The sequence below is a fragment of the Phascolarctos cinereus genome, unplaced genomic scaffold (assembly GCF_003287225.1).
Source record: "Phascolarctos cinereus isolate Bilbo 61053 unplaced genomic scaffold, phaCin_HiC Scaffold_726;HRSCAF=1367, whole genome shotgun sequence".
In the NCBI taxonomy this organism is placed as follows: domain Eukaryota; kingdom Metazoa; phylum Chordata; class Mammalia; order Diprotodontia; family Phascolarctidae; genus Phascolarctos; species Phascolarctos cinereus.
In genome coordinates this window covers 356492497-356510726 of record NW_027556098.1, presented here as the reverse complement: position 1 = coordinate 356510726, position 18230 = coordinate 356492497, and the positions used below count along the sequence as shown (strand labels likewise).

At 39.9% G+C, this 18230-nt stretch overlaps 1 protein-coding gene across 2 annotated transcripts in view; it reads left to right on the top strand.

The window, feature by feature from the left end:
* DLGAP3 (DLG associated protein 3) overlaps positions 1–18230 on the top strand; it is an 80578-nt gene that overhangs the window by 40620 nt on the left and 21728 nt on the right. For both annotated transcript variants that reach the window (XM_020983710.2, XM_020983711.2), the window contains exon 4: positions 17822–18027. In XM_020983710.2, the coding sequence (XP_020839369.1) occupies positions 17822–18027 (206 nt within the window). The remainder of the gene's footprint in view (positions 1–17821; positions 18028–18230) is intronic.

Genomic DNA, 18230 nt, shown 5'->3' with positions numbered 1-18230 from the left:
TTATCTCATCACTCAGCCCACATCTCTTTGCTTAGTGCCTGTCCCTTCACTGAGCTGTCTTGGCCCTTTGCCTTACTAAGGCTGTGAATTATCCCCATCCCCCACCCCCTATTTGTCTCAAACCAGTTCACACAAATTGGAAATATGCAAATGTTCAGCCTACCTAATGACCTTGTCAGCCTTCCTCCTGCTCCCTGGCCTGGGCCTGATACTCATGCCCAGTCCCCAGGCAGAGAAAGTCCTTTGAAGTCATCTTTTCCTTCCTCCATCACCCCCTCCTCCCAGCCTGGCTTTTGCTGCTAAAGATCTCTGGGGAAGAGGTGTTCCCAGGCCTCTTTGGTCGCCTTTCATGCTCTTACTCATTTCTAACCTTAATGCTCCTTGCAATCCAACTCCATTTACCATTGTTCTGTATTTGATAGAAGACAGTGCTGGATAGTGGGAAGAAAGTCACAGGGATGGGGATACTGGGTTTTAGGGAAGGAAGAGAGAGGGACACGTCTGTGTGTCGGGGGTGAGGGGGATAAGGGAGAAGGCAAAATGCTTGGACAACTTGAACAGGGAGAGAGAGCAGGAAACAAGAGACTCTTCTTTCTTCTGCTTCTTCTTTGTTCTTTTCCTTTTCTTCCTCCCTTTTGACCTTTTCCTCTTCTTCCCATCTCTACTCTCTTCCTCCTCCTCCCCCTTTATATCTTCTCCCTTCCTCCTTATTCTGATTGCCTTCTCTCACATTCTCTCCTTATCTTCTCCTACCTTGCTCCCTATCCTCTCCTCTTTCTTCTCCCACATCATCCTTCTTTCTCTTCCCATTTTCTTTCTCATTCTTCCCTTTTTTCTTTCCCTCCTTTCTCCCTCCCAATCCTCTTCCTCCTCACCCTCTTTTCCTTTCCTTTTTCTCTCTCCCTTCTCATTCTTGTCTTCCTCTTTTCCTTCCTTCCTTTCTCTTCATCCTTATCCTTTTTTCTCTTCCTCTCCCTTTCCATTTCTGCCTTCCTCTTCACTCTTTTTTTCCTCCTCTCCTGTTTTCTCTTCTTCTTCATTAGATTAGCAGGTAATTGAGGAGGTGATTGTGTAGGAATCCAAAGATTTGAAAAGTATTCTTTATACTCTTTCCCAGCTCTGTGCCCAACTGCCCAGCCTCAGACCTGTCCAGTATCTGCTTTTCAAAGAATGGCAAGATCAGCTACCACCTTCCTGGATAGTACAACCCAAAAGATACAGTGTCCACAGAGCAGAAAGGAGAGATTCTAGGGTAGTCTCTCTGGGGTGTCATGAAGTAATAGAAGCATGCAGTCAGAAAACTAAGATCCATTGACACCTTATCATAAAGTGTAGGTGATCTTGGATTCCAAGTTTTGGTGGTCCTACCAAGCTGGAAAGGTTTTAAGTACAGTTCTAGTGATGGGTTGTGGGTCTGCCACTTGAGGACAAGGACAGAGGGTCTCATTATCAGAAATTTGTCCACCTGGGAATGAATTATTTGGGCACAGTCACCTAAAAAGCAGATGCAAATTTAAATTGGCCCCCAGTCCTATGTGTCCCTCTTCTGCTTGTATATTGGTGAGATGAATGAATAAAAAGCCATTTATGAAGCACTTACTTTATACTAAGCACTGCCGAGAGCTGGGAATACAAACAAGGCGGTGGTTTGGAAAGTTACAGGAATGGTGAGTGGAAGAGCCTTAGGGAATTAACACATCCTTTGGAAAGGCAATGACAATATTGATTCGATTAGTGTTCCAGAACTAGAAAGGGGGGGGGGCGGAGGGCTACATGTGCTTGTTGTGGCGGAAAGATGATGTCTGGGGAATAAGCTGGCCGAAGCCTATATTTGGGTGCAGTGAGTCAATGTGAAACACTTCTCACACTGGACAGCAGGGCTCTGGGGTTCCAGACACGAAAGGTTAAGTCTTCCAGACTACCAGCATATATTAATTTAACTGGTGGTGTTCTTAATGTGTAATTTTTCTACAATGACCAAATGATTTATAAACTACTTGGGAGGCTGACTTATACCCACATGTATTGGCATTATCTATACAAATGAAACTAGAAAAATGAAGTTACAGCTCAAAGGAAGGATGGAGCATAGGTTCTCCTTGGAGAGTCCATTGAATAAACTGGCAAAGTTGGCTTCATCCTTTGCCCTAATGGCAGTGTTACTTCATGGGACACTGGATCATCTTGATTGACAGTACTCTTGAAGAGGGGAAGCAAATAAACTCCCTGAAGATAATTATGGCTTATATACTAACATCTGTCATAGAGGATGAAGACAAGGTAGACAAGTTCTGTGAAGAACTTGATCAAGGCTCCCAACTATGCCAACATATACCCTTTTATTTGGTGATATTGGTCCAGATGTGGGCAGGGGAGGAGGGAGGATGGATGATGAAAAATATGTGGAGAAGTGCACTTCAGCATTAAGGAAAGAAGGAAGTCACTGCCTTAGTGAAGAATATCAAAGTTGGAAGGGATCTTAGAAGCCATCCAATCCAACCTTTACCCAGACAACAATGCCTTTTTGTTATGTCCCTGACAAGTGGCCATCTAGTCTTTGCTCGAAGACATCCAGTGAGAGAGAATCAATTGTTCCTCAGGTGGTCCAGGTCATATATGTATGTATGTATATACATGTATGTATATGTATATGTGTGTATGTGTGTGTGTATATATATATATATATATATATATATATACACACACATACACACACATATGAATGTATATGTATTTTTAACTCTTTGGGAGTTTTCCCTTTTTTTGAGCCCATTTTTTCCTTTTTTTCAGTTAGGTAGGTAGTACAGTAGCTAAAGTACTGGGCCTCCTGAATTCAAATTTGGTCTGTGACCCTGGGAAGCCACTTAACCTCTGCCTTCATTTCCTTGGCTACAGAATGGGGATAATAGTACCTTCCTCCCAGGGCTTTTGTTAGGATCAAATGAGATAATTTTCTTGCCTCCATCGCTTCCTCTCTTCTTTCCTTTCTACTTCCCTTCTCCCTTTTTCCTTCCCCCCTCCTTCTTTTCTTCCTTTTCTGCTTCTTTTATTTCTTCCACTCACTCTTCCTTTCCTTCCTTCCCTCCATTCCTTCCTTCCCTCCCTTCCTTCCTTCTCTCCCTTTCTTCCTTTCCTCCTTCCTTCCCACTTTCTAAAATCTCGGTAAACAATAGTATTTCTCTAGTCTGCCAGTCTAGTGACCCTGTAAAAAAAAAGGAATGAAGTTAGTCTGACATGACCTGCTCTTGATAATAATAATAGATAATATTAATATAATACCTACTATGTGCTAGGCACCATATTAAGTACTTTACAATTATCATCTCATTGTAACCTTAGGTTACAGCGACCCTAGGAGGCAAGTACTACTATTATCCCATTTTATAGTTGAGGAAGTGGGCAGACAGGGTCACACAGCTAGTAAATGTCTGAGGTCAGATTTAAACTTCCTGACTTCTTGATTGTAGTCCTGATGCTCTGGCTTTTGGGCCACCTAGCTGCCCAGGATTTTATGATGAAGCCATGCTGTCTCTTTGTAATGACTGCTTCCTTTTCTCAATGTTCATTAATCATTCCTTTAATAATACACCCTGGAATTTTGCCATGAGCCAAAGTCAAGTTCATTGGACTATAGTTTGCAGACTTAATTTTCTTCCTTTTTAAAAAAAAATGAGCATATTTTCACTTCTTTTATCGTGTAGCACATCTCTTGTTCTCTACAGCTTTTCACTGGTCACTAGCAGAGTCTGTGCGGTTGCCTAGGTCAGTTCTTTTAGAACCCAGAGATGTAGTTCATCTGGGTCAGGTTGACTTCAGTTCATGGGCGTATACTGTTTCCTTACTTGGGTTTTTAATGCTTCATTATTCATTTTTATTCTGTCTTTTCCAGTCAAAAGATGAATGTCTTTAGCAGAGAAAATAGAAGGAAAATAAGAGTCTGTCTTCTCTCCATCATCCATTATGATCATCTCATTCACTCTAAGAAGTGGCCCTATCTCTTCCTTCATTCTCTTCTTTGCCCCAGTAAAACTTAAAAACTTTTTTTTTTGGCATCTTCAATATTCTTTGCCGGTCTCATTTCATTTTGAACTTTAGTGCTCAAATATACTGCACTATCTTTTTAAAATAAAATTTTTAAAAATGTTGAGATTTACATTCTCTCCTTCCCACCCTTTCCCCTGCCCCAATTAAAAAATCCAAAAAAAACTAAACCCTTATTAACACAACATATAGTTAAGGAAAACTAGATTCCTTCATTGACTGTGTCCAAAGAAATGTGTTATCAATCTGTCCTCCGAGTCTGTCACCTCTCTGTAAGGAGGTGAGTAGCCTTTTTCAGTTTCTATCCTCTGGGATTGTGATTTGTCATTGTGTTGATTCACAATTTCACAAGGCCTTCAGGGTTGTTTGTCTTTACAATGTTGCTGTTATTGTACAAATTGCATAAATTTATTGTAAAAATTGTTCTGCTGATTCTGCTTGCTTAATTTGCCATCAACTCATACAAGTCCTCCCGTGTTTCTCTGAAACTATCCCCTTTGTCATTTCATACAGCACAATAGAATTCCATCACAACAATTTGTTTGGCTGCTCTCCAATTGAGGGGCATCCCCTCAGTTTATAATTCTTTGTCACCACAAAAAGAGCTACTATAAATATTTTTGTTCAGGTGGGTTCTTTTTTTCTTTCCTTGATCTCTTTGGGATATATATCTGATGGTGATATCATCAGGTCAAAGGGCATGCGTAGGTTTAATAGCTTTTTGGGAATAGTTCCAAATTACTTTCCAGAATGGTCAGCTTGGTTCACAGCTCCAACAACAGTGCATTAATGTACCTGTTTCCCCACGGCCCCACTAGCATTTGTCATTTTCTTTTTTGGTCATCTCTGCCGAAATGATAGGTGTTAGGTGGAACTTGAATCATTTAAATTTTCATTTCTCTAAATTACTAGTGATTCAGACCTTTTTTTTTTACATGGCTATTGAAAGCTTGGATTTTTTTCCCTCTGAAAGCTACCTATTCGTAGCCTTTGATTATTTATCAATTGGGGAATGACTCTTCTTCTTATAATAAATTTAGAAATGAGACTTTTATCAGAAAGACCTGTTACATTACTTGCTTCTTTCCTGATTTTAGCTGTGTAATTTTTGTCTGTTCAAGAACTTCTTAATTTTGTGTAATCAAAATTGCCCTTTTAACCTTCTTTGATCCTCTCTATCTCTTTTTTTGGCCATGAATTTTTCCCTGCCCATAGATCACTAATTTATTCCTTGATCCTCTGACTTTTTTTTTTAATGATTCCTGACACTATTTTTACAAGACTTTGTCATGCTTTGTTATTTATTCTCTGTTTCCTGCCCTTGCTTCCATCTTTTATACCTGTCTTATTTAACAGTGCAAAATATATGTTTATTCCTTTATCTTACATTTCAAATTGTTATTGATGTTTTAATTTTTGTATTGCCTTAATTTCCAAATACGTCCTTTCCCTTTCCCATACTCAGTAGTCCATTCCTTGTAACAAATAACAAAATAAAAAAAAAATAGAAAAAATGCAGTTCCATTAAATTAACCAATGACATTACTGAAGTCTGACAGTATATTCAGTATTCCATACCTATAGTTTTCTATCTCTTCAAATAAGGGAGGGAGGTGCATTTTCTTATCTCTTTTTTAAAGCCAAACTTAGTCATTATAATTACATGCCCTTCAGTTTCTTATTGTTTTGTTCTTAGCATTTATATTATTGTTTATATTGTTTTCTTGTTTATATTGTAATCCTGCTTGTTTTATTCTATATGCGTTCATACAAGTCTACCCATACTTCTCTGAATTCCTCATATTCCATATTGTTTAGTTGCCACTTTAGACAACTCATTTTTCCTCCTTAATCAGAATTGTTTTTTACCGTGTTCTCAGAATTTCATTCTTGAGAGCTTCCTATCCCTTCCAGGCTGACTATGGGATCTATATTCTATACTTGAATCCTTTAAAGCTCTGCTTTCTTTAATTCTAGTGTGTGGGCCAGACTATGCCCAACTTTCCTCTTTTCCACTAGGAATTCTAAGTCGGAATACTCCCTTCCCTAGAAAATCTCTATCATTTCTACTTCAGTACCCAATTCCTTCTTGTTGGTCAGGATTAGGTCCAGAATAGAAGTTATCCTTGCAGTTTTTCCTCTTTCTGTAAGATGAAATTATCATTAGGCAAGTCAAAGAATTATTATTAACTGCTCTGATTTGGGCAAAGATAGAGAGCTCTTGCAGCTCTCTGAATAATTTAAGTTCTTTATCACTACTAGCTCTTGGGTCAGGCTTGGGATATGTTCCCCAAACTCATAATTCAATTCAATAAACATTTATTAAATGTCTTGAATATGCAAAGTATGTTTCTGGATCCTGGGGAGACAACAATGAAAACAAAAATACAGTCCCCTCCCTCAAGGAGCTTATATTCTTCTGGAGGGATATACCATGTACACAGATAAGTAAATATAAGATCATTTGAGAAGGGAGAGAGCACAAAGTACCAGGAAGATTGGGAAAGGCCTTGTAAGGGACCCTGTGGTACTTCAAATGAGCCTTAAAGGAATCCAGGGATTATTTTAAAATGTAGAGGTGAGGGGAGAACACCTGAGAATCCAGGATGGCCTCTTTGAAGCCACAGATAAGGAAAATGGAATGCTGAGTTCAGAAAACAGCTAGTTGCAGAAGCACAACTAGGATGGAGTGACTAGGATTTTGCCCCAAGGTACTGAATTTGAAGGGCACTGACAATATATACAGTGCTTCAGCAGCATAGAAACAACAGAGCTTAGAATCTAGTTAATGATAATAGTTAAACTAGGAATTGGCCAGATGGGTAGACTAGAGTGAATTCTTTTTTTGCCCTATTTTCTCTTTCCCTTCTGTAGTGCAGTGTCTTGTCCTGTACTACCCCTCTCAACCTATCCAATCTCAACTGAAGGTGTGCTCCATGTTCCTTGCTCTGAGGTACTTGTCTTGGGCCAAACATTTCCAGTTATGATTCCACCTAGTAAGCCAGTTTGTCTGAAAAAGAGTAATATGAAATACATTTACAAAAGTAGATGGGAGTCAGGTCATGGAGGGCTTTGGGTGTCAGGCTGAGACTTTTGTATTTTGGTTTAGAGGTATTAGGGTTTCAAGCAGGGGAGTGAAATGGCTAGACCTTTGTTCTCTGAATGTGAATTTGGCAGATTTGAAGGCAGGAAAAGACCAATCAGGAGGCTATTGCAATAGTCTAGGTGAGAGGTGATGAGGACATGAATTAGGTAATAGCCATTTGAGTAGGGAGAAGAGGGTAAATTTGAGAGATACAGTGGAAGCAAGTATAGATAAGACTTGGCAACTGGCTAGATACCAAAGCTAAAATGGGAGGAAGAGTCCAGGATGACTCTGAGAATTCTGGTCTAGGTGGTAAGGAGGAATGGTGATACCTTTGGCAGAAATAAGCAAGTTTGGAGGAGGGATGCATTTAAGGGGAAGGTAATGAATTCTATTTTAGAAATGTTGAATCTGAGATGCTAATGGAACAGATAGGTAGGGATTTTCAGCAGGTAACTGTAGGATTGGAACTCAGGAGAATGATTAGTCTTGTACGTGTAGAATTAAGACTCATGGACATGGAAATGATCATTGTCCCATCTTAGCAGAGATCGCCGAGAGAGTGTAGAGAGAGGACAGAGCATTGAGGGACACTTGTAGTTAGAGGGAAGGATATACATGATGATCCTAGTCAGATAGATAGGAGGAGAATTAGGGAGCAATGTCACAAAAGCAAAGGGAGAAGAGTCTGCAGGAGGAGGAAGTGGATGAGGGGTCAAGTAAGATAAGGATTGAAAAATGCCTTTAGACTTAGCAGTTTAAGAGAGAACAATTTTGGTTGAATACTGGTTTCAGAAGCTAGACTGAAAGAGGTCAAGAGGTGAGCAAATAGGAAATGGAGTGTAGATTTTTTTTTAGGAGTTTGGTTCTACGAGGGAGAAGAGATATAGGATGATGGCTTAAGGGTGAAAGGAAGAGTTTTTCCTTTTTTTCCTGTTTTTTAAAAATTAATTTACTTTTAGTTTTCAACAATCTTAAATTTTTCTCCCCCTCTCCCCCCTCCCCAAGATGGTGTGTAATCTGATATAGGCTCTACATATAAGTTCCTATTAAACATATTTTCATATTAGTCATGTTGTAAGGAAAAATTAGAACCAATAGGAGGAACCACAAGAAATAGGAAACAAAACAAAACACAAGGGAAAAAAAGAGCAAGTAGTATGCTTCGATATGCATTCAAACTCCATAGTTCTTTCTCTGGATGTGCATGGCAGTTTCCATCATGAGACTTTTAAAGATGTAAGACATGTAAGATAAAGAAGGGTTTTTTTCAAAGACAAGGAAGACCTGGGCACATTTGTAGGCAGTAGTGAGGACCCAGTTGAGATTCTGTAAGATATATCTGTAGTGGATCCAGTTATCACGGTTGTATGACTTTCTCTGGCATCACTCAGCAGCACACAAGATAAAGTGGAAAATGTAGGTGGTAGATGCAGCCTCATCTCAAAATGGTGAAGGGAGGAGGCATATACAGAATGTACACAGGAGATGGAAAAAATACTCAGTTTCTAGTTTATAAGTCCGTGGAAGCAGAGACCCTCTAGTGTTTTTGGCACTCTAAGACTGGGTATGTCTCATGTTAGGTCCTCAAGTATCTCTGGTTTCTTGAGGTTTGGAATCTCTAATGGATATCAGTCTTCTTTAACATAGGCCCTCTATCATCTATTTTTTTCTTCTGTCCAGGTGGATTGTAGCATACTCTAATGAAAATATCACTTGGTTTTCTTTGATTGCTTTTTATCATACCAATTTCCTCTGATTCCTCAATTTTCTCAATTTCTCTTTAATATATAATGCTACTCTGCTCTCTCTACAGTAAGGTGCTCTCTTTCAGAACCATGTTATAGTCATGGGTTCCATCCCACCAAGTCTCTCTCCTTCCCACTCTCCCCTATGCCCCAATTAAGAAATAAAAAAAAAAAATTAAACCCCTATTACAGACATGTATATTCAAGGAAAACAATTTCCCTCATTGACTATATTGAAAAATGTGAATCAATCTGTCCTCTTAGTCTATCATCTCTCTATAAGGAGGTTGGTAGTAACTATGAGGTCAAAGTTGCCTACTTGCATTAGAATTTTGAGTGCATCTTATTTGTTATCTATATTTTGTCCATCTGTCCATATGAGACTATGGGTTTCATAACTTGTTCTTTTCTTGAATTTTGTCTCTTGTGAGTGTTGGAACATCCCTATTGTTAGTTTTCTCCCTACATTGTAGCTAATCTCCATAGCATCTAGCTTGGTAGATATTTATAGACCGTCCTTTCCTTTTTCAGGAAAAAAATTTAAAGCCTTTCCCTGAGATTTTATTTTAAAATTTTCTTTTTTGTTATGAACTTAACAAGCATCAACAAATATGAACATTTCTATATTCAAAGAAGAACAAAAAAGGATTATATATGAAACCATAAATCTTTGTCATATAGAGTTTGTTTTTTAAAAGTATACATTTCATTTAACATGGTAGTTGCAACACTGCCCTGCTTGTCTGCGTCCCCTTCTGAACTTCCTTCTGTTCTCAGTGTATTTTGAAAATGATTCATTGATGCTCTTTTCTCTCTTCTCCTTTTTTTGGCATCACTATCACTTTCCCTTCTCCCCCATCACTCTTTCCCTTTTGATCATATTTGCAAGACTCCAAGGAAATACGTTTTTACCAGTCATTGTTAGGTGCCAAAAGCCTGTAATTTATGTTGGGATCCAGAAACCCAAATCCCTGGCCTAGAGCCTGTATTTTAAGCTGTAGTCCAGAGATCCAAATCCCTTTCCCAGACATTGTCTTCTTAACCAACTGTTCATTTTCCAAATCTGTCTTTTTCTTCTGAAGTCCTTGCCTTTCATCATCAGCAGCAATGAGAATGCCACACCTGTGCCTCCAAAGTGTCCAGTTATTTTTTTTTTTTTTGCCCAGAACTTCATAATCCTGAGAAATGCTTTCTAGGTTCCTCCTGGGAGTAAGTATCATTTGTATGCACATCAATCACCAGAAGTGGGTAGTAGTCTTTTGGCTTCACCAATGTTGGGAAGTTCTTTGTTATGTCTTGAGTACATTCCCCCAGAGGACAGCAAACATTACTGTCTTTAATGTCAGTTCAATATTTTTCTTCATCTGGGAATTACCACTCACCGCTATTTGTTTCTTCTTCCCTAAAACCTTACTGAGTGAGTTCTTTCCTGATGGTACTTATAGGTATATGTCATTATCCTTTGGAGTATAAGCAGTATACTCCAACATAAGGAGTATATTTATTAATTAACTCTAAGTATCCAGTGGTCTTTACCCCTTGCCCTTTTTCCTCTGCACCACATTCTTCCATCCTCCAACCTGCTGACACAGATAATGATTTCCCTCTGCTCCTTCATACACCTTCTCTTTTTCACTTTTTGCCTTTCACTTTTTTTAAAAGGGACATTTGTTCTCTCTTCATTTTCTCTTTAATAACATGGAGAAAGGAGAATGATTCCTCCAGCCCCTTTATTTATCTTCCAGGAGGGAAATCAGCCTGTACTTTGAGCAGGAATAGCAGTCACATTATACTTTTTAAGATAAGAATTGGAGGGTACATGTTGAGCACTAGATGATGTGAAAAGTAGAAATGTAGAAAATGTAGAAAAGTAGAAATGGAGAAATGATTAAATCTTACTAGATAAAAAATGGCTAATTGCAGGTGGACAGCCTGTTAGAGCTAAGGTTAGAAAAAAAAAAGGTAGCTAAAAGGACATTGAAAGTGATTATAGGAGCTTGACCCCTAAAAGTTTTTGATTCCAAAAATGGGAAATGGATAAAAGAAATGACATTGACTATCACCATTTTAAAGAGAAGTTTAATTGATACAGAACGATCACCAATGAAGAGGTTGGAAGAATTCAGGAACTGCCTCTGCCAACAAGTACCTGGTTTCCTTTCCAGGAAGAGTGACATGGAAGCCAAGAAAAGTACCAGTTTAGAATTTAAACTCATTTTTGGATCTTTATAGAGGAAGAAGATGGAAAGTTATGAATAATATTCCTCATAAGACAGTGGAAAGCAGTTGAGGGAACTGAGCTAGATCATCTAGAGTACATTTATAGATGAAACTGGAAGGAAGACAACAGAAAGACATAAAGTATGACAGACAGTTGGTATTTTTATGGACATCTGTTTTCATAATGGAACACCACCTTTAGAGTCTCCCTCTTCAGTAAGGGATGTGAGGGACTGGCAATGTCACTAGAATAAGAGAAAAATCAATGCCATTTAAAAAATATTTATTTCTTTTAAACATTCTTTTCTTTTTAAATTTTGAGTTCCAAATATTCCCCTCCCCCCCCGGAAGCAAGTAATATGACATCAATTATACATGTGAAGTCATGCAAAACAAATTTCTGTATTATCCATATTTCAAAAAAAGCAAGAAAAATAAAGAGACAAAATTATACCTTAATTTACCCTCAGACTTCATCACTTCTCCCTCTGGAGGTAGATAGCATTTTTTCATCATGAGTCTTTTGGCATTGTCTTTGATCATTGTATGAAAGATCACCGTCATTTTGAAGGGATGTTTGTACTATTGAACATTTAAGAGTTGCTACATGGAAGATGAAATAGACTTGTTTTCCTTAGCCTCAGAGGGCATAATGAGGACCAATGGATGGAAGGTAGATTTTGGGTAAATAAAAGGAAGAACTTTCTAACAATCTAAGGGACTGTGGGAGGCAGTAAGTTACCTATTACTGGGAGGGCATCAAGCAGAAGCTGGATGACCATTTGTTTGGGATGTTGTAGCTAATATTCCTGTTAAGGGATGAGTTGGACAAGATGACCTGAAGGTCTCTTCAAACTCTGAAAGTGTATAATTCTCTGAAGACAAGAAGAGTGGATCTGAACAAGTACTTAGAAAGGAGAAACCCATGCTTGAGGGAACATAATTTAAAAGGCACTTGGAGAGCTATTCTTAAGATTTCTCAATGAAAGGAAGATTCCAAAAGAATGGAAAAAGTCACTGAAGGTACTACTTTTTAAAAAGGTAACTGAGATGACAGACACTGTTGACCCAGATTGCGCTTTCCTTATTGCCATGAGATTCTTATAAATGTGATCTTATGGATCCCATAAGTCTATACAGTTTTTATGAGATTAATCTCTGCTGACATGAAGACGTAGCCCTTGATTAAAACATGCAAATATGACAAGCATGTTTTCATCAATTATTTTCTCAAACAGAACATATCTTTTTGATTATACAACTAAATGAAAGATGTAGAAAATAGATCCTTACTGGATTTAAAAAGAAATTTGACTAACTGAATAAAATGTATCCCTTGGGTACATTAAAATTGGCAGTTAGGTGATGCAATGGATAGAGTACTAGACTTGGAGTCGGTAACATCTGAGTTTGAGTCTTGCTTTAGATGAGGACTGATGAGAGAATGTGTGATCCTGGGAAAGGCTTCTCTAAGCCTCAGTTTCTTCATCTGTAAAATGGTGGTAATAATAGCACTTATCTTGAGGAGTTGTCATGAGCATCAAATGAAATAATGTATGTAAAGTGCTTTGCAAATCTTAAAAGTGTTGTATAAATGCTATTATTATCATTATTTATCATACAAGACTATATGACAGGTATATGTTTATGACATTGCTACATATAATGTTAATTCTCAATTCCTTATTGATATAAAGAGAATCATAGAATCCCAGAGCTACAAGAGATCTGAAGGGTCATCTAGTTCAACCTCTGTCACATGTAAAGATTCATGAACCTTTGGAAAATGGTCATCCAACTTCTGTTTGAAGGCCTCCAGTGATTGGGGGAACTCACTACTTTCCAAGGCAGTCAATTCCATTGCTGCACAATAGAATATAAGGAGGTTACTCCTTATATTGAGCTGCATTCTTTCTCTTAGCAGTGGTCCTCCTTGTGCCTTCTAGACCTAAACATAGCAAGTGTAATACATCCTCCATATTGAATAAGTCCAAATTTGAAGCCTTGTGAACCTCCCATTAGTTGTTAAAATAGGTTCATTAATCAATATTCTTCAGACTTAGTCATTTAATGAGTTCTGAATTCATCCAACTCTACAATCATCTGGCCCATATTTCTTTATTTCCTCCACAAAGATATTGTCAAATGTCTTAGTGAAATCCGACTGTACTATGTTAAATATCATTTCCCTAATATACAGCCTGGTAACCCTATCACAAAGAGGAAATAAGCTTAGTCTGGTATGGCTTGTGTTTCCATCTTCTGAATGTTGTTCTTGAGATTCTCCTGTTCTTCATGATCCATCTTCCCTTCCAGAGTCCAAGGTTCAGGATGAGACTGAACTCTTAAGAAATCTGTTCACCCACAAGGGTGGGGAACCCGCAGCCTTGAGGCCACATGTGGCCCTCTAGATCCCCAGGTGCTGCCCTTTGACTGAATCCAAACTTCACAGAACAAATCATCTTAATAAAAGGATTTGTTCTGTAAAGCTTGGACTCAGTCAAAAGGCCACATTCAAGGACCTATGGCCTTGAGGCCGCAGGTTCCCTACCCTGAAAGTCTAGTGTGGCCATCTGATTTTATCTTCCTTATCTAGCATGATCTCTAAGACAGGGTGATCACATCATCCCAAGTGTGCTTTTGTTTCCTCTTCAGTAACAAATGTGTCCCTTTTGGTCATAATCAGATATAGAATAGCCATTTCAGCCATTCCCCTCATCATCTCTTCTATCTTCTGAAGGATAAAATTATTATTACACTAATAAAATGATTTATCAGCTGTTGTGCTTTTTTCTAGCATTTACACTGATATATTTACTTCAGAAGGTATAATCACTAACATATAAACTCACTTGCCCCCCCCACATGTGGGAGGCATAATCTCCCTCACCTCTCACCCCATCTTTGCACCACCTCAGCCTCTGGGAAGGGGAAAGGATTAGGTTCATAGCTGAGCTCATTTCCTAGAGGGCACATACCCAGTTCCTAGTCCAAAACTCACCTAGGTCTTTAGTCCCAGGCACCCTGGCTTCTCAGGACTTCTATCCTGGCATGGCTGACTGTACCATCCATCCTGGAGTCCTGGCTCTAAGGTCACTATGGCTCCAACTTCCAGTTCTGGTGGAGATCACCTGTGGCACCTGAAGCTAGAAGAATGAATGACACAGAACAGAAACAAATATCCCCAGGCTCATTTCTCTGAACTGGGGTAAAAGATGGAAACCAGGGGAAGGAAATCCTTCATTTCTCACCAGTTCAGTTCATAGTGTCCATGCTCTGGGTGAACTGTGATCTTTACCTTCTAGACACAGTAGAGAAAAGTGGCCAAAGAGAGCAATGGGCTGCTCTGCTTTTTATTTAATAATGGTGGAAATCTCCAATAGATTTTCAGTTGAAGTTTCCCATCACTATTATAGCCTGCCTCTGTGAATCTGCCATATGTTTGTCTATCATCCATTTCCTCCGGCTGGATGAAATATAACATACTTCTCCCACAACACTGCTTCTGTTTTCCCTCCTTTGAGGCTTACCTGAATGCTCTTCACTGTCTCTTGATTTTGGTTGGTAGATTTTCACATAGGAGTAATTTATTTGAGATGCCATGCTATTTTACTACTAATTCTCCCATTTTTTTTCGTTTTTGAACAAGGTTTACTCTTCTGTTGCCGCATTCTAGTCATGAGTTGCATTTTATCAAAAGTCAGTGATATCCGTTAGGTTGTATTTTCCTTCTTTCATGAAGAGCTCTAATTCAGCAGTTATTGGTGTATGGCTATCTGAGGCCATAAGAATCATTTACGCTTGAATTAAAGAGCACCTCTTCTGCAGTTCTTCCGACATTATACCTGCTTTCTCTATAGTGTCTGGCTTAGCAGTTGAATGTGGGTAGTTTCTTTTTCTTCCTCCTCCTCAATTTTCATTTTAAAGCTTTCTTGACTAGATCAGCAAATCACTAGGCAAATATATCTCTCCCAACCCTCCTTAGCTGTACTCCATCTGTGGCCAAGGGCCCATCATTCCTGTATATTAAGCCATGGTCCAGATGGGTATGAGTTGGTGGGGCGCAGTAGGAGAGCTGGAGACACCCTTTCTGGGCTGAATCCCACTTGCTTACGTACTCAATTTCCTTAGTGACTTTCTTGGGTAAACTCCCTCTAGGTAGAGGTGGGATTCAGAGGAACCTAGGGCCCCCCTTATTTTGTTCTTGATACTTCTGAGAGAACTCTAACTCTATAAGGTTATCATCCTCTCTTTCTGCCAGTGATTTTTGGCTTTAGCCTCCTGGGATCATTAAAGGTTATATCATCCCCCTTCTCCCAATTGCCTGTCCTCCCTTCTTTTGGATCAGTCCATCCCTTTATAAGGCCTGGGAAGCATGAGAGGGTCCCTAGGGACATCCTCCAACTTAGTTCCTCTCAGATCCTCATTTATTCATTCTATGAAGTGGCTTCCTCTTCAAAGCCCTCGCTTACAATTAGGAACAGCTGAGGCCTTAGAACCAAACATTGAGATATGTAAATCCAACCAGACCAGTCTGGGGCTGGTTCTCATCAGAACTGGGACCCTTGAAAACATGATAATACAAATAATTACTGACATTTGAATAGGGGATTTAAAGTTTGCAAAGCAGATTACATACATTAGTTTATTTGAGCCTTACATAACCCTGTGAGGTAGGTAATACAGGCGCCATTATCCCCAATTTGCAGATGGGCAAACAAGCTTAGAGATTTACCCATGGCCATATGGGGATTTGAACCCACCTTCCTGATTGCAAAGTCAGCACTTATCAACTACGTCATGCTGCCTTTAATTGGCCCAGACCAAGCCTAATTCCCTCCTGCTATCCATAGGCATACATAAATCAATGGAGCTCTCAACAATATTCTCCATTCTCCCAGGGTCAGAGAAACAAAGTTCTGTCTTCCTTTGACTAAAAAGGCCTGAGTCACTGACCCAAAAAGAAACACATACTTATAAAAAAGGAGGGAAACAGGGCCAACGTGAAATCCTGCAGAGCCAGGATGTTTTGTGGTATGGGTCCTATATAAATCTCTTTAATCTATGCACATGCAGAGTCACCACTTTGCCTTCACTCTCCCAGCAAGGCTGGGGGAGCAGCCAATCCACTCACCGGCACCATAAAAGTTACTGGTGCTCAGTTACAGTGTCAGGCTTACTCTTCTTGGATGAGAATCATGACTAAGTCTAACCATGGCTACAGATGGGTCCCATGGGTGATTGTTTATGGCTGACTGAGTTTTCACTCTGGAACCATTTGGACTTCTCTGGACCAAAATGGAGCAGCAATCATCAGCTATGGAGACTTTACTGCCGTTGATATATTCCCTCCCTCTCTCCGTTCCACCATCCTTCCATCCATCCACCCATTCAACCATCCTTTTAAAAAATCTTTACTAAGGCCTATAATGACCTCAATCCTATGCTGGGCTATGCTATGGGAGACAGAGAAGGATAAAATCCTGGTCCTGCCTTTAGGGAGTTTAAAGCCAGAGTCACAGCAGTGGACCAGAAAGAGATAAACAGAGACCAATAAAAGGGAAGTCCCTGATTGTGAGACGAAGACAATACAAATACTAGGAGTTTGTGGACAGAGACACAGCAGAAGGCTAATGTGATTAGGAAAGGCTTGAGTTGAGACTGGGAGGATGGGTAGGCTATGGATAATCCTAGAGGGTTATGTTGGAAATTCCAGAGGGTGAATGGATAGAGGGAGACACATAATGAGCAATGTTAAACACCAGATGTGTCCAGGGGTTTGTAAGTCATCCAATTTGGCTGGAACACAGAGCACAGGGTGAAATAAGGTTGGAGCCTTATTGAGGAAGACCTAGAATGCCATGATAAGGAGTTTGTGTCTTATCTTAAAAGGGCAGCTAAGTGGCAAAGTAGATATAGCATTGGGCTTGGAGTCAGGCAGGCTCCTCTTTCTGAGTTCAAATCTGACCTCAGACACTTACTAACTATGACCCTGGGCAAGTCATTTAACCCCATTTGCCTCAGTTTCCTCATCCTTAAAATGAGATGGAGAAGGAAATGGCAAATCACTCCTGTATCTTTGCCAAGAAAACCCTGAATGGGGTCATGAAGAGTTGGAAATGACTGAACAACAACAAAATTTTATCTTAGAGGCAATAGGGATCCAGAGAAGGTTTTGGAGCAGAAGAGTGACATGGTCAGACTTATGCCTTAGGAAGATTAAAGGGAAGAATTAACAGGATTTGTCATATGAATATAATGGAAGTGATGGAGAAGGAGGGATGAAGAATGAATCCAAGGTTAGGAACTTGATCCTGACCTCAGACTCTGATTGATAGAGTAAGTGAGCACTGAGGAGGTTCTGGTCAAGGTGAGAAGATACTGAGAGGGTAGTTAGGGTTAGGAGGGACCTGAGAAGAGTGAAGCAAGATAAGAAGAGGACAAACAGGGTGATAGGACACTGAGGAGTATTTGGAAAGGATAAGGGAGCTTCAAAAAGGGGGTGGCCAGGATAAGGGGCTGTTTGGATAAGAGTAGTCTAGGAGAATAATTGAGAAAAGTGAGGTAGTGAAGAGAGTGAAGGGGAGCTCAGAAGGGTAGAAGTGGGGCTTAGGTATAGACAAAGAGATGATCATACTCCCCTGGAGTTTTTTTGGGGGGTGGGGAGGAGGAGGGGAAGGTCTTTTTGCCCTAAAAGAGCTGAGACCTGTTCCCTTGATCTTGGCAGGTGCCCCATGATGAATGGGGGGGTTATCCAACTGGGGGCAAGGATGGGGAGATCCCATGTCGAAGGATGCGGAGTGGTAGCTACATCAAGGCCATGGGGGATGAGGACAGCGGTGATTCAGATGGCAGCCCTAAGATGTCTCCAAAGGGAGCTGCCCGCCGCTACGCCTATCGCCGTTCATCCAGTGTGGACCAGGCTCGGGTCAAGTAAGGAGGTGGCCACCAGGGGATTGGAGGTTGGCAAGGAGGCAACCCAGGCCCCTCTGTGGGCCCTCTCTGGGCTCTTTTACTGTGGGGTCTTTCCCCAGGGTTCCCTCTATAGGGTCTCTTGATCAAATTTCCCTCTATAGGGTCTTTTTTGGGACCCTCCATCAAACCCCATTCTGATTCATGTGTCTATATCCATTCCA